The 26,235-nt window shown below is 37.8% G+C and overlaps 1 protein-coding gene across 4 annotated transcripts in view; it reads right to left on the reverse strand.

The window, feature by feature from the left end:
• The window catches only part of MCHR2 (melanin concentrating hormone receptor 2), a 70,090-nt gene that overhangs the window by 23,861 nt on the left and 19,994 nt on the right, over positions 1 to 26,235 (reverse strand). For 3 of the 4 annotated variants that reach the window (XM_055259734.2, XM_063633478.1, XM_063633476.1), the window contains one exon: positions 7,686 to 7,893. In XM_055259734.2, the coding sequence (XP_055115709.1) occupies positions 7,686 to 7,867 (182 nt within the window). In that variant the 5' untranslated portion in view covers positions 7,868 to 7,893. Of the gene's footprint in view, positions 1 to 7,685; positions 7,894 to 10,681; positions 10,831 to 26,235 lie in introns of those variants that run through there. The other variant, XM_063633482.1, reaches the window with a different exon arrangement.

Consider the following 26,235-nt stretch of genomic DNA (forward strand, 5'->3'; position numbering starts at 1 on the left):
TCACAAAGATTTTGTGGGGCTTTCTCTTTGCTCTCTGTTGGATTGCTCTCCCTGGTGGAAGCCTGCTGCCATCTTGTGAGGATACTCAAGCAACACTATGGAGAGGTCCATGTGGAGAGGAACTGAAGGTCCAGTTAACAACCAGTCAGCACCAGCTTTCCAGGTATGGGAATGAGCTACCTTGGAAGTAGATCATCCAGCTGCAGCCAAGCCCTCAGATAACTGTAACCCTGGAAGACAGCTTGACAGCAACTTTATGACAGATCATGAACCAGAGCCAACCAGCTAAGCTGCTCCTGAATCCATGACCATTGGACACACATGAGACAGTAAATGTTTATTGTTTCAAGCCACTATGTTTGGGGTAATTTTTTATGCAGCAACAAGTTATACCAACTTTAAATACACTCAGGCAAAAGATTTAGTCTTTACTCATTCCTAGTATTTAAAACAGCTGAAGACTGAAAATAAATGATTTCTGTTGTCTAATGCATTTTTTTTCTTGCTGCAGCTTAGGCCATTGTTAAAATTTCAACAATGACTTAGAAATATTCCAGTAAAATCTAACAAATAGCAAAGACTATTAATAAAGACCCTGAGATCCAGACAGGGAGAGTCATCTGAAAAGACGGAGCTGGTAGATGGCACTGAGAATGATCTCATGTCTCCTGTGGGGAGCCGGGGGTGGGAGAAGTGAATTCAATGCTATCTAGAAGTGGCCTTCTCATCAGCAGGTGAAATACATTTCTGAGAGCAGAAATTTAAAATTTAGTTGGTTCTTACTTCAAGGAGCTGACACATTCAATAATAAGCAGGTACCATCTTTATCTGGGAGATTCTGTTCATTAATTCAACAAACATTTTATTGAGCACCAATTACATGGCAGTCATAATATTGTGCTCTAAGGCTGTAAAGCTAAACTATGTATAAACCCTGTCATCAAGGAGCTTATAGTCTAGACATGCATAAATAAATTATCACATTACAATTTGATGAGAGAAAACTAGAGACAAGTACAAGGACAAGAAGCACAAAGAAGGAGCCCCCTCCTCTTTCTTGGGAACTGTCAAGACAGGTTTATTGGCAGATGTGAACAAATAAGAATTTAAAGAGCATGTAAGAACCAGTCCTAAGATTATGCCACAATTGCTAGTTTTTTCCTATTCCAGGGCTAGTGCTCTGCTGTTTGGAAGCTAGTGTGTGTCTTTATTATTCATTGGCTACAACTTCTATAGCCTGTGAACTTCATTTCTCAGCTATCAGATTCTCATGTGAAACATCAGACTGGGTGAGGCCATCTCTTCTCCAGGCCTTGGCAGCATCCACTGTGTGGGGAAGTTACTGCCATGGAGTCCTTATTCAGCAACCATACTGTACACGTTGTTGCTGCCACTGAAAATACAGATAGGTTCCTTTCCCTCAGGAGCTTGGTGCCTCACACCAGAATGACCAAGAGGGAGAGGAGACATGAAGAAAAGATCATGTCAAACAAAAGACCAGCCAGCTAACTGTCCTTGGTCTCTCATCCCCTGTCCTCTTCAGGCCATTAGAGTGGGAAATGGAGAGGGGACAGGGAAGAGGGACAGATATTAGCAGTCAGATAGAAAGAGCTCCAAACTAAAAAAAAAACAAAAAAACAAAAAAATTTATAAATCTTAGTCTATAAATAGATGTTATTTGCATGTGAATTGGGATATAAACCATAAGCAGTTGCTTAGGTCTCAATTGCAGCAATTAGATCCATGGCCCTTGCTTTTCTCTAGAGGGGTACCCATCATTTACTGATAATGAATTATGGTAATTCTATTGTGGGAACAGTGCAGGCCATTAACTGGCAATCAAAAAGAATTAAATAAAAGTGTGTCTAGATGATATTCTGTATAGTACAAAGAGAATTCTGAAGCAATTGATAAATTTATCTGGACATAAGTTACTAGGGCAATATGAATAACACATTATATTTATTATTGTCTTCTTTACTGAAAGCAACAGCATCGAAATTAAAAACAAATAGAAATTGTAAAATTTCTAACTATATAAATTATATCCCTTTTTAGGTCTAATTTATCTTCAGATTTCCTGTTGTCAGACTTCATGAAATTTGTATTTCTTATGATGTAAACATTTAATATAAAATACAAAGACTTGTGATAATTTTGGCTAACATGTGCTCCATATGGTTAACGTGGTCATATCTAATGCTCATTAATTTGAGGAATGATAAAATAAATTATGGTATTCCACACTACCACACTCAATAGGATGTAGCTGTAGTCATAGTTTGAAAGAGTATTTAATCAGATGAGAAAATACTTATACTATTAAGTAAAAAAAAAAAGGAAAGAATACTCATAATGTGTATAGCATGACTCTAAATTTATTTAAACATTTGTTAAAAAATTTGCAGGAACAATATGTCAAGTGATCACAGTGATCATCTATTTGGTAGTAGTATGACTGATTTTTTACTTTATTGTTTGCATTTTCTCACAATTTTTCAAAATTTCTATTAAAACCATGCTTACCTTTTGCAATCAGAAATAACAACATATGATATGGATTAAGTAAAACAAAACATAACACTACGCATGTAGGCTGCCGTGCTTGTCATTCGCCAGCCTGTCCTCAGTCCCCTTTGCCAATTGGCTTCTGATTAGGTTTGGCCAGTCAGAAGCACCAGTGGGAACTGGAGAGTAAGGAGGAGGGGAGAAGCCAGAATGTAGCCTTCACTCCATGGTCCAAGATACCAGTGGGGCTCCAGCTCCCACCAGGCAGCCCAGACTCCTGAGGGCTGAAAAACCTCTTTCTCCCTTTCTCCCTCCAGCGTGGGGCAGGGAGAGGAAAGTGGTGTTGGGGTGAGGAATGGGACAGGGTGTAGAACTGGCTTCCTGCTCTTGTTAATCTCTGGGTTGCCTCACCATCCCATCTGGCATTTAACTCTAGTTGAATTAAATTGCTATCATGAGCCTATGCCAATGGATTAGTAGTCATTTCCTGAAGCACTGTGCTGAGAAGAATTCTGAGCCCTCACACAGGACAGACCTATACAGGACAGATGCTATACAGGACAGACCTGTGTGATTAGAGATGACTGCTAAGGGTGAGAGAGTTTACAGTAGAGTCCTATATTTGCCAACCCTTCCCTAGATACATAGAGTGATAGAGTGGAAAGATAACCTAACTGGGAATTTTATTTTCATTTCTATGCTCTCGCTCATTGTGCCCTTAGGCAAGCAACTCAACTTCCTTAGATTCTCTAGCCAGCTTCGCATATTGGCCAACTGGACCACAGCTCATCTGAACAGATGTTGTTGCATGGTACTCTGGCATCGAAAACGTATCCGTGCAGTCAAGGGTATGGGTCAATTCCAACAAGAGTCTGTGTATGGCTGACACTTGGAATGGTAGAGGGCTGGGTCAGAGGGAGCTGTTAGTTATTATTTAATCTGGGTGGGGAAAAAGAGATCTGTGTTCTAAAACGTTTCCCATCCCTGTCAGCAGCTGGAATTCTACCATTAGACAGGATTCCTCTAGGTTAACACATTGTCCATCTCGTAACCTGTTTTTCACAAATTCATGACTTAGTGTGAATTAGTTGACCTGAGAGGGAGATGAGGGCAGGAAGTGACAATATGGGAACTCTATTTTTGGAGGATAGGGCACCTTTTATACAGACTCTGCCCACTTGAAGGGAGTCTGTCAGTAAACAGAAGAAAGGTGTGTTCAGAAGGTGGATGTGGGGGTCTGACAAAACAAAGTCGTCCCTTTATTGAAGTACAGGTGATTCCCAGGGCCTGCTGTGCCTGTGGAGACTAGTTGAGTAACGGGGTTGAGTTCATCAATCTGTCTCCTGGGAATGCAAGAGGAAAATATTATAATAGGCTCAATTTTCTGCCTACATTTTCTAAACTGGCTTCCTTTGACCTGCTATAAATTTAATGTACAACAGACCAGTGATGATCTGGCCTCATTATTTTATAGTTACCCTCCTAATGCACAAGTTGCTTCTTGCTTTTAAAAAAAGGCACACAGAACATCTTATTCTTGAAGCTCCATCTTCCTTAAACATATTTATTTTATATATGTTTCTAGTCTTCATTTGGCAAAGTCAGAAATTAGTTCATTGCTTGCGTTCCAGCATCATTAATGATTTTATTGACTTTTAGTTCTATTGATGAACAATGTTTTTGATACAATTACTACTGTAAAAGTCATTACATCTTGTTTAAATGTTATTTATTTCTCCTTATCATTACTGTAGTCTTAATATTTTATTTAATTCACCTGTCTGTTCATAACGTAACAAATAAAAGATCATGGCAAAGCATGATGAAAACATTAATACAAATTGCCTTAAAATATTTAGAGAGCAATTTGCAAAAAAGTTGATAAATTCCTAGCCAAATAAATAAATAAATAAATAAATACATGTAAGTTGCTTTCGAATGATTTTTGAAAGATTAATACATTTTTGGAGAGCAATTTGCAAGGAAAAGTGTTAAAATCTTAGCAAAAAATTAAAACTTGTTTTAATTAAAGGTTGTTCCCGATACTTTTTGAAAGATTAAAATATTTATTTTAAAAGCTCCATTAGCATTTCTTTATCTAATGTATATTCTCACGTTATGTATAAAATGAAAATATGAATAAATGATAGATTTTTCACAATAATGCAAACAAATTGGTCCCTACAATGGCTCAGGTGTTTTTCTCCTCAGTTAAATGATGGTTGACTTTATGCTGAAAATCTGTTTCCATAAATTATAGCTCAGAATTGACTTTTAGAAGAGTTCACATTGCACATGTCTTCCTTTTTTTCAACTTTGTCTCTGTATAAATAGATGGGATTAAGCTGTTATCTACTGGTGTAAATTGAGGGGTCCAAGAAATTTCTCTGGCTCCAGACATCTCTTCAACAGCTTGTCCCAAGAGGTGGAATCCCACACTGATGAGGTTTTGCATATAAAAGTTGCCTGTGAAAATGCAAACATTTCGGAAGGGCTAACACCTATTAAGGACTTGGTTTTTCAATGGTGGTACCAAGGCTTTTGAGTGTAGGACACACCATATGTATCTGTAGAAAAGCAGGGCAGAAATACTGGAGGTCATGAGGGAGAGATGGAAGGAGAACTGGGCAGGTCCAACAGGCAAACGGGAGTGAGCTAGAAACATTCTCAAGTCTCTAGCTATTAACTCTCTACTCAGCACTATTGCCTCTTTGAAGCACTGTTAGAATATTCGATTACTTCTATTTTCTTTCCTGGAACTTATCTGAGCCATCTTTTTCCCCCCAGTTGATTGTTTTTAAAGTCTTTCTTGTATTATTTTTCAAATTATTCCATGAGTTTAAATCTCATCTTCCCCACTAGAATATGAACTTTTTAGACAGATGCTGCTTTTTTTTGTGTGTTTTCATAAACCCTAGGGCAATGCAGGGCATGCAATAGGTATTTACTAATATATATTGAATTGAATTTCTTCTAGCACTTAAAGAAAAGTTTAAAATGCTTGATATTCACAAATAGCTTTACAGGACACAATAAGGAATGCTTGAATTTATTAAGAGTAGAATCCCTATGTACTAAATAAATCTTCAGCTGTGACTGGTATAAAAAATACCATTGATCCTCTACTTCTAACTGCAGGGATAGCGAAACTGAAAGTTTGAGAGAGGGCTGGCTGGTGAGACGCCACCTGGGGAAGTGACAAGTTATGAGCCTTCTCAGGGGTGGTAAGCACCATCCGCATGACCATCCTGAGGGCTCCTCTTGCTCTCAATTAAGCCTGTGAGGATTCTTTTATCTTTATGGCAAATCCAACAACTGTCTCTATAATTTTGATGACCTCTTTGTTTTCATTAGTTGTGGAGGAAATAGCCTTGAATTCAGAATAAATCTGAGTTTGATTGCCAGGATTGGTACTTACTAGCTCTGTGATGCTGGACCAGTTTTTTACTCATCCAAGCCTCTTTTCTTAAATGGGTATAATAATAGTACTGCTGTGCTTTTTAAGTGTAATATGCTCCACAAAAGTTTGTTGCAGTTATGTGTTAATATGATGCTGAAAACACCTATTAGGTAGTACAGGTTGGGCACCCCTAACTTGAAAATCCAAAATCTGAAATGTTCCAAAATCTGAAATGCTCCAAAATCTGAAACTTTTTGAGGAATAACATGATCCTACAAGTGGAACAGTCCACACCTGACCTCATGTGATGGGTTGCAGTCAAAATGCTGCTGTACAGCATAGAGCGTCTCCAAGGGAAAAATGACCCTCCCAGCCCCCTTCAGCTGCTGTTGTTTCGCAGCTGGTGCAGGTGTTCTGGTGATGTTACTGGGCTGCTTAGTTCCCCTGAACACATTATTTTTCACTGTATTAGTGGTATTAATGGTCATATTTTTTATTGCTAAGTATTGTTGTGTGAATAAGTTTAAGAAAGTGATTGTTTATTGGTTGGACGTAAATATAGAGTCAGGAATGATGGTGATGCCAGACAACCACAGATGTACACATGGGTGGCTAAGAGATTGACACCTTTACTTTCTGATGGTTTGATTTACAAAAACTTTGTCTCATGCATAAAATTATTCAAAATATTACATAAAATTACTTTCAGGCTATGTGTATAAGGTATAAGCGAGACATAATGAATTTTGTATTTAGACTTGTTCCCTTCTGCAGGATATCTCATTATGCATATGCAAACAGTGCAAAATAAAAAAATGTCTGAAATTTGAACCACTTCTGGTCACAAGCATTTTGGATAAGGGATACTAAACCTGCAGTCTAGAATATCTTTTATAACATATGAATATGGACAAACATTTTGAAAATGGCGATTTTAAGTATAATCAGAAACTAGGATGAAAAAGTTAACATCCTATAGTTATTAAAACTAGCAAAACTTACATGTGAAAATAATCAGGATAGCAAATATACCAAGTAGCTATAGGGCTTGTGTGCACTAGTTCTGAATCCATTTTGTCAAGTCCCTAGAAAACAAATAATCAGTTCTTATTCTCCAAGTAAAGTTCTTATTCTGTCTCTCTACTTGAGAGGAGGAAATTACCTGAATTAGGTGGGAGATGTGGTGCCCAGGCAGGAGGTACTCGGGGGCAGATGTCTCTCAGTTTGGTCTATATAGGCTGGTCTACACGAATGGGAACAGCCCACTACCTATGATTTCCTGCATCTTCTGGTGATCAGATAAAGTTTCTCTTTTGCCCAAGTGAGTAAAAGAATCTCTTTCACCTGCCTAAACAGGTCAGCTTTTTAGGATAATTCTTATTGCTGGAAAATAAAATGTTGCATTGCAGTTTCAAATCTTACCTGGGCCCTACCCTTAGAGATTCTGAGTTAATGGGTCTGGGGTGAAACTGTATTATCAAGAGTTTTTAAAGCTCCCCAGGTGATTCTAATATGCAGCTAAGACTGAGAGTCATTTCCCTAAAAACTCACTGACCCAGCAGTAAGCATTGGCCTAGGTCTTAGCATGTTGAGATTTGCAACTGAGATGTTACCTAATGCATGACGAAAATATCTGTAGAATCTTCATTAATTATCTTAAGCAAATATTTCCAAAGTTGCATTTCATTAAGCAAAATGCTACAGGGGAAAGGATTCATTTAGGGAGCTTTGACTGTAGTTTCCTAAAGTATGGAAGGAAAAAAAAAGGAGCCCTTACCTTATTATAGTGAATACAATGAGGATGTTGCCAACCAGCCCTGTTGAACAGATAATCCCAATCATGGAAGGGAGGATGACTGTATCTACCACATTGGCAGTTTGGTAAGCAAACTCTTTATTCCAGGATTTGTTTAAAAGTTCGGCAGAGGTGTTCCAACAAGATGCGTGAAATGGATTCATTGTTCGTGGACTTCCAGGGATTAAAGCTGTGAAGTAATAGGAAGTGATTTATTTAGTGAGCATTCCCTCAATATAACTTCCTTTACCTAATTCAAATATTTTTGGAACCTCTTTCTTTAAAACCAAGATTCCATGGAACACAGGATTCCAGGGTGAGTATGATTGGTCCCTGTTCATAGTAATCTCACAGATTACCATAAGAGATAGGTAAACAGCAAGTTACAGAACAACATGAGAAGCACCATGATAATCTTTGTATCTTACCACATCTTACTGTACTATATGCTTTGAGCATAGGTGATATTTACCTAGTATATACTGGTCCTGGTTGTTTACAGATCACGTCTATTCTTATTGGCCTGCAGATCTGTTCATATTGGCTAGTATTCTTGTAACACTTACGTTGTTAAATATATCCTCTCTGTCTGCTATAAAATCCATGGGGTCTACTGAACTCGGATTGTTTAGAAATGGAATGGGTAAGACTTCCCGATGTGATTATGGGACTATCTTGAAGCATGAGGGAGAGTTAACTCAGCAAAGTAGAGTTGTGGGAAGGGAAAAGTGTTGTAGCCAGCGGAGGCACCATGTGCAAAGAAGTATTCAAGGCCAAATGCTCACTGCCAAAAAGTAAACAAGTAAATAAAGCCAAATAGAACTAGAAAATTATTTGCTTGATCAACTGTTTTGATAAAAGACATTTTAAAAATGTCATCTAAGTCTGGTATTTGGAAATGATAAATTGGATTACTCAGATTAATCTTCCTACTGAAAATAAAATATGCTGGACAAAATGTGTGTGTGTGTGTGTGTGTGTGTGTGTGTGTATTTATATTTATGTGTGTCTATGTGTGTGTATCCAAATCCAGCAACTTAAAAATATTCACGGTCTGAAAAATCAGTGGGCCTTCCCTGGCTAGGTTTTGAATGAGATCTTGAAAAGTAAGTGGAACACTGAAGCACCAATGCTATCTTGATTTAGAAGGCACTTATGGATGACATAACATTTGAAGTCTGGTTCCATGTCTGGATGAAGTCCAGAGAAAAATCAGGGTCCAGGGCCTACTGAGGCTGGGGAATCTTACAGGAGATACCCTCCTCTGAGCTGGAGCCTCAGGGGCTTCATAATTAAGTGCATTTTATCTAGTCAGATTAAGAAAGTTCCCTCTATTCCCAGTTCATCAAGCATTTTTTATCATCAGTAGATTTTTAGTTTAATATTAAAGATGCTTTTTCCATCAATTGAGAGAGTGATGTGATTTTAAAAAAAATATTCTTCATTTTCATTTGGTTCTTTTTCATGTCTGTCATGTTACTTTGATAATTGAATCTCCCCTGAAGAAAACTTTAATCATGAAATGCTAAACATTTCCCTTTCAAAACATGAAAGAATGTCCAATATCACAACTTTTCTTCAATGTTGAACTTTTCTAGTACAGTGGGGGAAGAAAAAAATAGGATGTATGAGACTTGGAGAGCAAGAAAGTCTCAGAGTTGTTATTATGTAGCTATAAGAGAATTAAGTTTGCTGGATATAAAAACAAGCAAAAATTTAATTATATTTGCATATATTTTCTACGAACCATTAGAAAAAGGAAGTTTAAAAGAGTTAATATTTAATTGTTAAAAATATATATACCTAATGCTAAACCCAGCAAAAATTTGTAAGAACTCTACTGGAAAAATTATAACATTTAACTGATGTTAAAGAAAATTTGTAAATGGAGAAAAATACCAAGTTAATGAATCTGAAGACTCATTATTCTATAGATGTCAATTTTCCCCAGAGTGACTTATAGATTCAATGCAATTCCAATAAAATTCCAAGTTTTATCCTGTGAAAGATGATAACATACTACTTCTGAAATTTAAACATAAAAGGCTAAGAATAGTAAATAAACTCTTGAAAAAAGAGAATCAGATAGAAGGACTTAATTTATTTGATACTAAGACAAATTATAAAGATACAGTAATTTACACAGTGTGATATTTGAATAGGGATAGACAAATAGATCAAGGGAACATTAAAGAGAGCCCCCAAACAGACCCATACATATATATTACACTTGATACATGAAAAGATGTCACTTTAGAGAAGTGAGGAAAGAATGGACTCTTCCATAAATGGTGCTGGGACAACTGCCTATCTAAACGGAAAAAAAACCCAATCTCACCTATATAAATATATATTATACATACACATATACATGAATTCATATATGCTTACATACATTTATATGCACATTGATTTAAAATCTATACATACACAAAAATAAACTCCCTGTGGCTTAAAAACAAATGTAGAAGGCTTTTAGAAGTGAATATAGGGTATCTTTAGGTCCTTGGAGTAAAAAATTCCATAAACAAGACACAGAAAACACAGACGTTTAATAAAAACCAGAAAAATTTGATTACAATAAAAAAAATCTGTTCATTAAAAGACACCATTAAGACGGTAAAATAGGAAATCTCAGACCCTCTTTCTCCCATGGCAACACTGATTCAACAGCCATACATGGAACAATTCCCTTTGTGAGAAACCCAGAAACCAGTTAAGAAACTTTTGCATCCAAGGCAAATGGGGAGCCAGCTACATCAAAGCCAATAGAAGAACCTGTGGCACCCTCTTGCCACAGTCTCTCTGGCACAGTCCCACGTGATCGGGGGAAACTTCCAGCTTCTGGCTTCTCCCTGGGGAGAGAGAGAAAACTGGAGCATATGTCCATTGTTCTGACTTTCAAGAGGCTTCCTTAGGGACAGGCTTTTGTCTCATCTATCTCAGTGTGTTGCCAGGAAATGGCATATTCTGGATACCTGGGGTCTCCTTAGAACAAAAGAGCTGGGCAGTGTGCTGCTGCTCCAGAGGACCTGTGGTATAGCTGACAGACGTCAATGCGGCTTGGCAGTCTCTTCCTTAGGAGTAGTGAAGATTGGAGCATATATGCAGTGTTCTGGCTTTTGGGGGGTTTCCAGAGGGACTGGTTTCTATATAGCCCAAATTGGGGCACTGATGAGACCTCATGTACTCTGGATGCCTGGAAGGCCACTGGGAACAAAAAGAGTCAGGTGGCATGCTGCTATTTTGGAGAACCTGTGGTACAAAAGATAGATACCAATGGAGAAAGAAATTATGAGTTCCAGGAAAAAAGAAATTGGTAAATCTCTCTAAGTAGGAACCTAGACACACATGTCCAGAGGAGACATGTCCACAGAAAATGTTTGAGATGTCCCCTGAATCTGTAGCTATGCTGCTTGGTGAAGATGTTTCCCTGTCTGGAGCCAGTCTACAAAGACTGGGAGAGGTAGCTATATTGTTAAAATGTGTAGATACCAATGCAAAGTTACAAGGAACACAAAGAAGCAGAGAAAAATCACCCAATCAAATAAGCCAAGTAAATTTTCAGAAATTGATACTAAAGAAACAGTTAGATACTAATTACCTGACAAATAATTCAAAATAACCACCATAAAGGTGATTGATAAACTCATTAAAACAATACAGGAACAAAATGAGAGTTTCAGCAAAGGGATATAAAATATAAAAAAGAACCAAACAGATTTTGGAGCTGAGAAATGCAACAATTGAAATGAAAAATTCACTATAAAGTTTCAATAGCAGACTTGATCAAGCAAGAGAGAGAATCAGAAAATTTGAAATTTTCTGATTTCAAATATAAACTAGGCAGAGGAGCAAAAATAAACAATAATAATAATGATAATAATAATAAAGGGTAAAAAAAGCCTAAAAGACTATTGGACACCATTGAAAGGATCCATATATATGTTATGGGCATCTCAGAAAAAGAAGAGAAAGAAAGGGACAGAAAGCTTATTTAGAGAAATAATGGCTGAAATCTTCCTAAATCTGGGAAGGAAAATGAACATCCAGATTCAAGAAGACCACCCTACCTCAAATAGGCTACATCAAAAGAAGTCCACAAAGACAAGAGAAAATTTTGAAAGCAGCAAGAGAAAAGTGATTCAAGAGACTTCCAATACATCTGTTAGTGGATTTCTTAGCAGAAACCTTGCAAGCCAGGAGAGAGTGAGATGATATAGTTAAAGTGCTGAAAGAAAAAAAAAAAAACTGTCAACCAAGAATACTATCTCCAGCAAAAATATTCTTTGAAAATTAAAGAGAGATAAAGACTTTCTCAGATAACAAAAGCTCTTCAAAGAGAACTACAAGCCACTGCTCAATGAAATAAAAGAGGACACAAAGAAATGGAAGAACATTCCATGCTCATTGATAGGAAGAATCAATATGGTGAAAATGGCCATACTGCCCAAGGTAATTTATAGATTCAATGCCATCCCCATCAAGCTACCAATGACTTTCTTCACAGAATTGGGAAAAACTACTTTAAAGTTCATATGGAACCAAAAAAGAGCCTGCATTGCCAAGACAATCCTAGGCAAAAGGAACAGAGCTGGAGGCATCACGCTACCTGACTTCAAACTATACTACAAGGCTACAGTAACCAAAACAGCATGGTACTGGTACCAAAACTGAGATACAGACAAATGGAAGAGAACAGAGGCCTCAGAAATAATGCCACACATCTAGAACCATCTGATCTATGACAAACCTGACAAAACTAAGCAAGGGGGAAAGGATTCCCCATTTAATAAATGGTGTTGGGAAAACTGGCTAGCCATATGCAGAAAACTGAAACTGGACTCCTTCCTTACACCTTATACAAAAATTAACTCAAGATGGATTAAAGACTTAAACATAAGACCTAAAACCATAAAAACCCTAGAAGAAAAACTAGGTGATACCATTCAGGACATAGACATGGGCAAAGACTTCATGACTAAAATGCCAAAAGCAATGGCAACAAAAGCAAAGATTGACAAATGGGATCTAGTTAAACTAAAGAGCTTCTGCACAGCAAAAGAAACTATCATGAGAGTGAACAGGCAACCTACAGAATGGGAGAAAAATTTTGCAATCTACCTATCTGCCAAAGGGCTAATAACCAGAATCTACAAAGAACTTAAACAAATTTACAACAAAAAAACAAAAACCCCGTCAAAAAGTGGCAAAGGATATGAACAGACACTTCTCAAATGAAGAAAAAAAAAGCGTTTTAAGAATGCTTTTTTTTTTTTAAGAGTGTTTTAGGAATGCTCTTACACTGTTGGTGGGAGTGTAAATTAGTTCAACCATTGTGGAAGACAGTGTGGCGATTCCTCAAGGATCTAGAACTAGAAATACCATTTCACCCAGCGATCCCATTTCTGGGTATACACCCAAAGGATTATAAATCATTCTAATATAAAGACACGTGCACATGTATGTTTACTGCAGCACAATTCACGATAGCAAAGACTTGGAACTAACCCAAATGTCCATCAAGGATAAAATACCTAGGAATCCAACTTACAAGGGATGTGAAGGACCTCTTCAAGGAGAACTGCAAACCACTGCTCAATGAAATAAAAGAGGATACAAACAAATGGAAGAACATTCCATGCTCATGGGTAGGAAGAATCAATATCGTGAAAATGGCCATACTGCCCAAGGTAGTTTATAGATTTAATGCCATCCCCATCAAGCTACCAATGACTTTCTTCACAGAATTGGGAAAAACTACTTTAAAGTTCATATGGAACCAAAAAAGAGCCCACATTGCCGGGTCAATCCTAAGCCAAAAAAACAAAGCTGGAGGCATCACGCTACCTGGCTTCAAACTATACTACAAGGCTACAGTAACCAAAACAGCATGGTACTGGTGCCAAAACAGACCAATGGAACAGAACAGAGCCCTCAGAAATAATGCTGCATACCTACAACTATCTGATCTTTGACAAACCTGACGAAAACGAGCAATGGGGAAAGGATTCCCTATTTAATAAGTGGTGCTGGGAAAACTGGCTAGCCATATGTAGAAAGCTGAAACTGGATCCCTTCCTTACACCTTATACAAAAATTAATTCAAGATGCATTAAAGACTTAAATGTTAGACTTCAAACCATAAAAACCCTAGAAGAAAACCTAGGCAATACCATTCAGGACATAGGCATGGGCAAGGACTTCATGTCTAAAACACCAAAGGCAATGGCAACAAAAGCCAAAATTGACAAATGGGATCTAATTAAGCTAAAGAGCTTCCGCACAGCAAAAGAGACTACCATCAGAGTGAACAGGCAACCTACAGAATGGCAGAAAACTTTTGCAACCTACTCATCTGACAAAGGGCTAATATCCAGAATCTACAATGAACTCAAACAAATAACAACCCCATCAAAAAGTGGGCGGAGGACATGAACAGACACTTCTCAAAAGAAGACATTTATGCAGCCAAAAAACACACGAAAAAATGCTCATCATCACTGGCCATCAGAGAAATGCAAATCAAAACCACAATGAGATACCATCTCACGCCAGTTAGAATGGCGATCATTAAAAAGTCAGGAAACAACAGGTGCTGGAGAGGATGTGGAGAAATAGGAACACTTTTACACTGTTGGTGGGACTGTAAACTAGTTCAATCATTGTGAAAGTTGGTGTGGCGATTCCTCAGCAATCTGGAACTAGAAATACCATTTGACCCAGCCATCCCATTACTGGGTATATACCCAAAGGATTATAAATCATGCTGCTATAAAGACACATGCACACGTATGTTTAATGCGGCACTATTCACAAAAGCAAAGACTTGGAACCAACCCAAATGTCCAACATTGATAGACTGGATTAAGAAAATGTGGCACATATACACCATGGAATACTATGCAGCTATAAAAAATGATGAATTCATGTCCTTTGTAGGGACTGGAAACCACCATTCTCAGCAAACTATCGCAAGGTCAAAAAACCAAACACCGCATGTTCTCACTCATAGGTGGGAATTGAACAGTGAGAACACGTGGACACAGGAAAGGGAACATCACACACTGGAGACTGTTGTGGGGTGGGGGAAGGGGGGAGGGATAGCATTAGGAGATATACCTAATGCTAAATGACGAGTTACTGGGTGCAGCACACCAACATGGCACATGTATACATATGTAACAAACCTGCACGTTGTGCACATGTACCCTAAAACTTAAAGTATAACGATAATAAAATAAAACAAATAAAAGAAAAGGCACTGTGTTTAATTTAGGGTCTTCTGATTAGCAGCTTGAATAAATGTTAACCTTTAAAAAGAAAAAAAAATGTGGCACATATACACCATGGAATACTATGCTGTTATAAAAAAGGATAGGTTCATGTCCTTTGCAGGGACATGGATGAAGCTGGAAACCATCATTCTCAGCAAACTATCACAAGGATAGAAAACCAAACACTGCATGTTCTCACTGATAGATGGGAGGTGAACAACGAGAACACATAGACACAGTGTGGGGGACATCACACACCAGGGCCTGTTGGGCAATGGGGGGCTGGGGGAGGGATAGCATTAGGATAAATACCTAATGTAAATGTCAAGTTGATGGGTGCAGCAAACCAACATGGCACATGTATACCTATGTAACAAACCTGCACATTGTGCACATGTACCCTAGAACTTAAAGTATAATAATAAAAAATAGAATATGAAAATCATGTCAAGTACCTTTTCCAACCACAATGGAATGAAATCTATGACAGCAAAACTAGCACAAATTTATTTTTCCTTCTTCACAATTTCACAGATAGATTTTTTCTCATGGTATATCATATCGAACTCAGCATATGATTTTTAAAGTTTCTTTATGAAGTAAAAATCTTTTTACCTTTTCACTTAAAGCACTTTATAGCTTTACTTTGGCATGCCAAATTGCCAGCATTCCTAGTCTTGTGCTTTGGGTCTGTTATTAAGTAAAATAAGGGTTACTTGAACACAAGCACTGCTATACTGTGACAGTCAGTCTGATAACTGAGACAGCTACTAAGTGACTAGCAGGCAGGTAGCACATGCAGCGAGGATATGGTAGATAAAAGGATTAATCATGTCTTGGGAGAAATGAAGTTAGATAGCATGAGATTTCGCCATGTTCCAGTAATGGTGCACAATTTAAAACTTATAAATTGTTTATTTTGGAAATTTCTATTTACTAGTTTCTAACTGTGGTTGTCCACAGGTAACTAAAATCTTGAAAAGTGAAACCACAGATAAGGAAGGACTAGCGTATTGTCAACTGATCTTCAACAAGGGTGCCAAAGTATACAACTGGGGAGAGGATAGACTTTTCAACAAATGATGTTGAAAAATCTGGATATCCACATGCAAAGGAATGAAATTGGGCGCTTATCTTTCACTACACACAAAAATTAACTCAAAATAGGTTAAAGACTTAAATGTATGATCAGAAATGGTAAAACTCCTAGAAGAAAACATAGGGGAAATCTTCATGATATTGGTTTTGACAGTGATTTCTTGGATATGATATCAAAAACACAGGTAACAAAAGCAAAAATAGACAATGAGTCTACATTGAACTAAAAAGCTTCGGAACAGCAAAGGAAACAACAGAGTCTAAATACATCCTACAAACTGGGAGAAAAATTTGCAAACCACCATTCTGGTAAATGGTTAATACCCAAAATATAGAAGGAACTCCTATAACTATAACTTAATATTGATAGCAAATAAGCAAATAACTCGATTTAAAAAATGGGCAAGTAACCCGAACAGACATTTATCTAAAGAAGACATAGAAATGGCCAACAGATGTATGAAAAGATAAAATGTCACTAATCAGGGAAATGCAAATCAAAACCACAGTGAGATATCACCTCATCCCTGTTAGTATGGCCATTACTAGCAAACAATAAAAACATACAAATGGCAATTAAAAAAAACAAGTGACAAAACAAAAAACCCAGAAAATAGTATTGAGGATGTGGAAAAATTGGAACTATTGTGTACTGTTGGTAGGAATGTAAAATAGTGTAGCTACTATAGAAAACAGTGTGGAGGTTCCTCAAGCCAACAGGTAGAAACCACCTTAATGAACACTGATAGATGAATCTATAAAAAAAGTTTACACATACAATGGAATATTATTCCGCCATAAAATTAGGGGAATTCTGTCATATGCCACAATATGAACGAACCTTGAGGGCATGATACTAAGTGAAATAAGTCAGTCACAGAAGGAAAGATACTATGTGATTTCTCTTGCATGAAGTACCTAAATTAATCAAACTTATTGAAGCCAAAAGTAGAATGGTGATTGCCAGGGGCTGGAGGATGAGAAAATGGAGAATTGTTGAATGAATATAAAGTTTGAATCATGCAAGGTGCAAACAGTTTAGGTATTTGCTGTAAAATGTTGTGTTTATAGTTCATAATACTGTACTGTTCATTTATCATTTTTTTTGGGGGTGGATATCATGTTATATGTTTTCTTTTTAATCATAATAAGAAATGCATGTAGAGGACAAAAATGAATGTTTGAGAAATGATGCAGAGTTTACTGGTTCATGTTCTAGGTGGAATATTCCACTCAATGTCCTATTGGTAAACTATGTTTGCAAAAAATAAAAAATAACATGGGAATTTAAAAAAACGACACCATTAAGAAAGCCAAAAGTCAAGTCTCAGAGTGAAGATATTTCTAAGACATATAAACAACAAAAGGCTCTTGTTCAAAATATATAAACTATCTATACGAACCTATAAAAAAAAGACAGAGAAGCCTACAGAAAAATGGCAAGTGACTTCAATAGGCATTTACAGAACAGGCATCTGGCTGGTGAATAAACATATTTAAAAGGCATTTAATTTCACTGAAGATAAGGAAAAGGCTAATTAAAAGCACAATTGGATACCTTTGCTTAACTATCAGATTGGTGAAAATTTTCATGTCTAACAGTTCTAAGTGTTGGAGCCACAGAAACTCCCATCACTGGTGGCAGCATAAATGGATATAACACTCTAGAAAACAAGGAGGCATTATTAAAGTTGAATAGATACATATTGTTGCATGACCCTGAATCTTCCCCTTAGGTGGGATATACCTAAAGATACACATGTTTATATGTACCAGGGTATGTGCTCCAGAATGTTCACAGAAATACTCATTTAAAATGCCTGAAACTGAATGTATTAGTCTGTTATCACAGTGCTATGAAGAAATGCCCAGGACTGGGTAATTTATAAAGGAAAGAAGTTTAGTTGACTCACAATTCTGCATTGCTAGGGAAGCCTCAGGAAACTTACAATCATGGCAGAAGGCAAAAGAGAAGCAGGCACCTTCTTCACAGGGTGGCAGGATGGAGTGAGCACAAGCAGGAGAAATGCCACATGCTTATAAAACCATCAGACCTCGTGAGACTCACTCACTATCTTGAGTACAGCATGGGGGAAACGGCCCCGTGATCCAATTATTTCCACCCTTGTTCTGGCCCTTGACACATGGGGATTGTGGAGATTACAATTCAGGATGAGGTTTTGGGTGGGATACAGCCAAACCATATAACAAATTAACCAAATGTCCGTTTACGATGGAATGGAGAAATACATTGTGATATATTCACACAATGAAATACTATATAGCACTGGATGGGAACAGACTCTAGGTACACACAATAACATGGATGGATCTAAAATCATAAGGAAGGGCAAAAAGCAGAAATTCACATGTATGATTCCATTTTTATAGAATTAAAAAACAAGGCAAAACTAATCTATATTACTAAGGCTACATGTAATGATGGTAAAAATATAAACAAAAGCAAAGAAGTGATAACTGCAAATGTCAGATTGTTGGCCACCTCTGAAGAAAGAATAAGTTCTGACTGGTTAAGTGATTCAGAAGGACCCTGATGAGCCAACAATGTTCTGGCTTTCTTGTCCTTGGTATCCAGTGTTTTATGTATGGTTCTGCAGGTTATAACAACAGTAAAAGTATTGTTAAAAAACCAGTCCAACATCTGATCATATGGTTTCAAGGCAATAATCCAACTCTCTGTTCTCTTCTTTATTAATGCTTACCTTAGTCGTAATTTTCTGACACTGCTCTCTTTTACTTTCCAATCTGATTATTTCAAATTTGAAAAATCAGCTAATATGATGTTAACTTTGATTGTGGTTCTGTTATACAAAAATTTAATGCCAAAGTGTTTACAAAAATGTAGCAAAAGAGCTATTTTCAGGCAACACAGATAAATGTGACTGACTGGCTGAACTCCTTGAAGAAATTCGTATGGAGAAACATATTCAGTCAGTTACCTCATGTTGTTTTAAAAATAACTGATGTGGCTCTTTTAAAAAGTCAAAATGATTAACTTATTTTAATTTTCATTTCATTGTTTAGATAATGAAATACCAGTGTTTAAGAGAGATTTAGGATACACAAAAATCTAGTGTTTTGTAATTATAAAATGTAAGATGATCAGAGAAAGTTAACTTTTTTTTTATTATACTTTAAGTTTTAGGGTACATGTGCACAACATGCAGGTTTGTTACATATGTATACATGTGCCATGTTGGTGTGCTGCACCCAGTAACTTGTCATTTAACAGTAGGTATATCTCCAAATGCTATCCCTCCCCTTCTCCCACCCCACAACAGGCCCCGGTGTGTGATGTTCCCCTTCCTGTGTCCATGTGTTCTCATTGTTCAATTCCCACCTATGAGTGAGAACATGTGATGTTTGGTTTTTTGTCCTTGCGATAGTTTGCTGAGAATGGTGGTTTCCAGCTTCATCTATGTCCCTACAAAGGACATGAACTCATCATTTTTTATGGCTGCATAGTATTCCATGATGTATATGTGCCACATTTTCTTAATCCAGTCTATCAATGTTGGACATTTGGGTTGGTTCCAAGTCTTTGCTTTTGTGAATAGTGCTGCAATAAACATACATGTGCATGTGTCTTTATAGCAGCATGATTTATAATCCTTTGGGTATATACCCAGTAATGGGATGGCTGGGTCAAATGGTATTTCTAGTTTTAGATCCCTGAGGAGTTGCCACACTGACTTCCACAATGGTTGATCTAGTTTACAGTCCCACCAACAGTGTAAAAGTGTTCCTATTTCTCCACATCCTCTCCAGCACCTGTTGTTTCCTGACTTTTTAATGATTGCCATTCTAACTGGTGTGAGATGGTATCTCATTGTGGTTTGATTTGCATTTATCTGATGGCCAGTGATGTTGAGCATTTTTTCATGTGTCTGTTGGCTGCATAAATGTCTTCTTTTGAGAAGTGTCTGTTCATATCCTTCACCCAATTTTTGATGGGGTTGTTTTTTTCTTCTAAATTTGTTGAGTTCATTGTAGATTCTGGATATTAGCCCTTTGTCAGATGAGTAGATTGCAAAAGTTTTCTCCCATTCTGTAGGTTGCCTGTTCACTCTGATGGTAGTTTCTTTTGCTGTGCAGAAGCTCTTTAGTTTAATTAGATCCCATTTGTCAATTTTGGCTTTTGTTGCCATTGCCTTTGGTGTTTTAGACATGAAGTCCTTGCCCATGCCTATGTCCTGAATGGTATTGCCTAGGTTTTCTTCTAGGGTTTTTATGGTTTGAAGTCTAACATGTAAGTCTTTAATCCATCTTGAATTAATTTTTGTATAAGGTGTAAGGAAGGGATCCAGTTTCAGCTTTCTACATATGGCTAGCCAGTTTTCCCAGCACCATTTATTAAATAGGGAATCCTTTCCCCATTTCTTGTTTTTGTCAGGTTTGTCAAAGATCAGATAGTTGTAGGTATGCGGCATTATTTCTGAGGGCTCTGTTGTGTTCCGTTGGTCTATATCTCTGTTTTGGTACCAGTTCCATGCTGTTTTGGTTACTGTAGCCTTGTAGTATAGTTTGAAGTCAGGTAGCGTGATGCCTCCAGCTTTGTTCTTTTGGCTTAGGATTGACTTGGCGATGTGGGCTCTTTTTTGGTTCCATATGAACTTTAAAGTAGTTTTTTCCAATTCTGTGAAGAAAGTCATTGGTAGCTTGATGGGGATGGCATTGAATCTATAAATTACCTTGGGCAGCATGGCCATTTTCACGACACTGATTCTTCCTACCCATGAGCATGGAATGTTCTTCCGTTTGTTTGTATCCTCTTTTATTTCACTGAGCAGTGGTTTGTAGTTCTCCTTGAAGAGGTCCTTCACGTCCGTTGCAGGTTGGATTCCTAGGTATTTTATTCTCTTTGAAGCAATTGTGAATGGGAGTTCACTCATGATTTGGCTCTCTGTTTGTCTGTTATTGGTGTATAAGAATGCTTGTGATTTTTGCATATTGATTTTATATCCTGAGACTTTGCTGAAGTTGCTTATCAGCTTAAGGAGATTTTAGGCTGAGACAATGGGGTTTTCTAGATATACAATCATGTCATCTGCAAACAGGGACAATTTGACTTCCTCTTTTCCTAATTGAATGCCCTTTATTTCCTTGTCCTGCCTGATTGCCCTGGCCAGAACTTCCAACACTATGTTGAATAGGAGTGGTGAGAGAGGGCATTCCTGTCTTGTGCCAGTTTTCAAAGGGAATGCTTCCAGTTTTTGCCCATTCAGTATGATATTGGCTGTGGGTTTGTCATAAATAGCTCTTATTATTTTGAGATATGTCCCATCAATACCTAATTTATTGAGAGCTTTCAGCATGAAGCATTGTTGAATTTTGTCAAAGGCCTTTTCTGCATCTATTGAGATAATCATATGGTATTTGTCGTTGATTCTGTTTATATGCTGGATTACGTTTATTGATTTGTGTATGTTGAACCAGCCTTGCATCCCAGGGATGAAGCCCACTTGATCATGGTGGATAAGCTTTTTGATGTGCTGCTGGATTCGGTTTGCAAGTATTTTATTGAGGACTTTTGCATCGATGTTCGTCAGGGATACTGGTCTAAAATTCTCTTTTTTTGTTGTGTCTCTGCCAGGCTTTGGTATCAGGATGATGCTGGCCTCATAAAATGAGTTAGGGAGGATTCCCTCTTTTTCTATTGATTGGAATAGTTTCAGAAGGAATGGTACCAGCTCCTCCTTGTACCTCTGGTAGAATTAGGCTGTGAATCCATCTGGTCCTGGACTTTTTTGGTTGGTAAGCTATTAATTATTGCCTCAATTTCAGAGCCTGTTATTGGGCTATTCAGAGATTCAACTTCTTCCTGGTTTAGTCTTGGGAGGGTGTATGTGTCAAGGAATTTATCCATTTCTTCTAGGTTTTCTAGTTTATTTGCGTAGAGGTGTTTATAGTATTCTCGGATGGTAGTTTGTATTTCTGTGTGATCAGTGGTGATATCCCTTTCATCATTTTTTATTGCATCTATTTGATTCTTCTCTCTTTTCTTCTTTATTAGTCTTGCCTAGCGGTCTATCAATTTTGTTGATCTTTTCAAAAAACCAGCTCCTGGGTTCAGTGATTTTTTGAAGGGTTTTTTGTGTCTCTATTTCCTTCAGTTCTGCTCTGATATTAGTTATTTCTTGCCTTCTGCTAGCTTTTGAATGTGTTTGCTCTTGCTTCTCTAGTTCTTTTAATTGTGATGTTAGGGTGTCAATTTTAGATCTTTCCTGCTTTCTCTTGTGGGCATTTAGTGCTGTAAATTTCCCTCTACACATTGCTTTGAGATTCTGGCATGTTGTGTCTTTGTTCTCAGTGGTTTCAAAGAACATCTTTATTTCTGCCTTCATTTTGTTATGTACCCAGTAGTCATTCAGGAGCAGGTTGTTCAGTTTCCATGTAGTTGAGCGGTTTTGAGTGAGTTTCTTAATCCTGAGTTCTTGTTTGATTGCACTGTGGTCTGAGAGACAGTTTGTTATAATTTGTTCTTTTACATTTGCTGAGCAGTGCTTTACTGCCAACTAAGTGGTCAATTTTGGAATAGATGTGGTGTGGTGCTGAGAAGAATGTATATTCTATTGATTTGGGGTGGAGAGTTCTGTAGATGTCTATTAGGTCCACTTGGTGCAGAGCTGAGTTCAATTCCTGGATATCGTTTTTAACTTTCTGTCTCGTGGATCTGTCTATGTTGACAGTGGGGTGTTAGAGTCTCCTGTTATTATTGTGTGGGAGTCTAAGTCTCTTTGTAGGTCTCTAAGGACTTGCTTTATGAATCTGGGTGCTCCTGTATTGGGTGCATATATATTTAGGATAGTTAGCTCTTCTTGTTGAATTGATCCCTTTACCATTACGTAATGGCCTTGTCTCTTTTGATCTTTGTTGGTTTAAAGTCTGTTTTATCAGAGACTAGGATTGCAACCCCTGCCTTTTTTTGTTTTCCGTTTGCTTGGTAGATCTTCCTCCATCCCTTTATTTTCAGCCTATGTGTGTCTCTGCACATGAGATGGGTTTCCTGAATACAGCACCCTGATGGGTCTTGACTCTTTATCCAATTTGCCAGTCTGTGTCTTTTAATTGGAGCATTTAGCCCATTTACCTTTAAGGTTAATATTGTTATGTGTGAATTTGATCCTGTCATTATGATGTTAGCTGGTTATTTTGCTCGTTAGTTGATGCAGTTTCTTCCCAGCCTCAATGGGCTTTACAATTTGGCATGTTTTTGCAGTGGCTGGTACCGAATGTTCCTTTCCATGTTTGGTGCTTCCTTCAGGAGCTCTTGTAGGGCAGGCCTGGTGGTGACACAATCTCTCAGCATTTGCTTATCTGTAAAGTATTTTATTTCTCCTTCACTTATGAAGCTTAGTTTGGCTGGATATGAAATTCTGGGCTGAAAATTCTTTTCTTTAAGAATGTTGAATATTGGCCCCCACTCTCTTCTGGCTTGTAGAGTTTCTGCTGAGAGATCAGCTGTTAGTCTGATGGGCTTCCCTTTGTGGGTAAGCCGACCTTTCTCTCTGGCTGTCCTTAGCATTTTTTCCTTCATTTCAACTTTGGTGAATCTGACAATTATGTGTCGTGGAGTTGCTCTTCTCGAGGAGCATCTTTATGGTGTTCTCTGTATTTCCTGAATTTGAATGTTGGCCTGCCTTGCTAGATTGGGGAAGTTCTTCTGGATAATATCTTGCAGAGTGTTTTCCAACATCATTCCATTCTCTCTGTCACTTTCAGGTACACCAATCAGACATAGATTTGGTCTTTTCACATAGTCCCATATTTCTTGGAGGCTTTGTTAGTTTCTTTTTATTCTTTTTTCTCTAAACTTCTCTTCTCACTTCATTTCATTTATTTGATCTTCCATCACTGATACCCTTTCTTCTAGTTGGTTGAATTGGCTACTGAGGCTTGTGCATTTGTCACATAGTTCTTGTGCCTTGGTTTTCAGCTCCATCGGGTCCTTTAAGGAGTTATCTGCATTGGTTATTCTAGTTAGCCTTTTGTCTAATTTTTTTTTCAAGGTTTTTAACTTCTTTGCCATGGGTACGAACTTCCTCCTTTAGCTCGGAGTAGTTTGATCATCTGAAGCCTTCTTCTCTCAACTTGTCAGTCATTCTCCATCCAGCTTTGTTCCATTGCTGGTGAGGAGCTGCATTCCTTTGGAAGAGGAGAGGCACTCTGATTTTTAGAGTTTCCAGTTTTTCTGCTCTGTGTTTCCCCCATCTTTGTGGTTTTATCTACCTTTGGTCTTTGATGATGGTGACGTACAGATGGGGTTTTGGTGTGGATATCCTTTCTGTTTGTTAGTTTTCCTTCTAACAGTCAGGACCCTCAGCTGCAGGTCTGTTGGAGTTTGCTGGAGGTCCACTCCAGACCCTGTTTGCCTGGGTATCAGCAGCAGAGGCTGCAGAACAGTGGATATTGGTGAACAGCAAATGTTGCTGCCTGATCATTCCTCTGGAAGTTTTGTCTCAAAGGAGTACCCAGTCGTGTGAGGTGTCAGTCTGCCCCTACTTGGGGGTGCCTCCCAGTTAGGCTACTTGGGGGTCAGGGACCCACTTGAGGAGGCAGTCTGTCCGTTCTCAGATTTCCAGCTGCGTGCTGGGAGAACCACTACTCTCTTCAAAGCTGTCATACAGGGAGATTTAAGTCTGCAGAGGATTCTGCTGCCTTTTGTTTGGCAATGCCCTGCCCCCAGAGGTGGAGTCTACAGAGGCAGGCAGGCCTCCTTGAGCTGTGGTGGGCTCTACCCAGTTCGAGTTTCCTGGCCACTTTGTTTACCTACTCAAGCCTTGGCAATGGCGGGCACCCGTCCCCTAGCCTCACTGTCACCTTGCAGTTTGATCTCAGACTGCTGTCCTAGCAATCTGTCCTGCACCCACTGTCTGGCACTCCCCAGTGAGATGAACCCAGTACCTCAATTGGAAATGCAGAAATCACCCGTCTTCTGCGTCGCTCGTGCTGGGAGCTGTAGACTGGAGCTGTTCCTATTCGGCCATCTTGGCTGCACCCCCAAAAGTTAACTTTTATGACATTTGTTTTTTAAGCACTTCTATAAGTTTAAAAAAGAAAATATGGATCATATATGCAAATGAACAGGTTTGGGAGGCATATGCATTTTTTAAAATGATGACTTAAGTTTAAGTCATAGGCAAACTTTTTCCAATGAATTATGTATAGCAATTTTTATGATCTCACAAATCATTTATGAATTTCAATATCACTTCTCCAAATATAATCTACAGGAAGATAGCTTGCCACATGTGTTTCCAAGACTAATGGCTTCACGTCATAAGTTTTGGGAGTATAATCAGTTTGGCTACATATTAATTTCTTTTAATGCTTACTCAAAAAGAATTGCAGTCAGAAGACTTACTTGTTATTGACGACTCCCAGGCTAATGAAATCTCAGCCCAAAGCTTTGTAGCCCCACCCTTCCACCTCTCTATACAACTTGCTTTATTTATTTTCCAGCTCTCAAGTCCTTTGAGGAAGATGGGAGCTTCAAAGAGTAGAAAAGAAAGAAATATGTTAAATAATACTGTGTGTGGAAAGGACTTGAAAGTAAACTGTAACCTTTTTATCCTTAAATACCTGAAAAAGTAAGAGCTCTTTTACCTTAGCTGTCACTGTTTTTCTTCGGTGTCAATTAAAACTTCATGTTTACCATCTCCTGTAAATGTTGGAATTTGAAGTAAAGGCAAATTGGTGTATCAATGGAAATTCATCATAAATATAATTTAGTGAATCCTTGTCATATTTATAAGAAATTTGTTGCTTCATTGACTTAATATAATTTCAAATTGGAAAACTCACCAAATCAAATAAGAAATCCATGTCAAGAAAAATAACCTACTTGTCTTTCTTCTTGTTTTGTGAACTGTGGCAGGACGCAGCCTGCCTTCCCTCCGGGTATATGGCTGCTAAACTTGAACAGTGAATGCCCAACAATATTTGGTACTTCACCAGTTCAGCAATTACCATATTCTTATCTTTGTGTTAATAGACTGTTTCATTAGTTAAATATACAGAAACAAAATATTAATTCACTGATGGTTGTTAAATATTAGCTATTGAAAAAGTTTAAGCATTAGTATTTAAATTATGTTCATAATTTTAATTATTGTTAATATTTAATCAAATGGTTA

Source organism: Symphalangus syndactylus, chromosome 2, assembly GCF_028878055.3.
Source record: "Symphalangus syndactylus isolate Jambi chromosome 2, NHGRI_mSymSyn1-v2.1_pri, whole genome shotgun sequence".
In the NCBI taxonomy this organism is placed as follows: Eukaryota; Metazoa; Chordata; class Mammalia; order Primates; family Hylobatidae; genus Symphalangus; species Symphalangus syndactylus.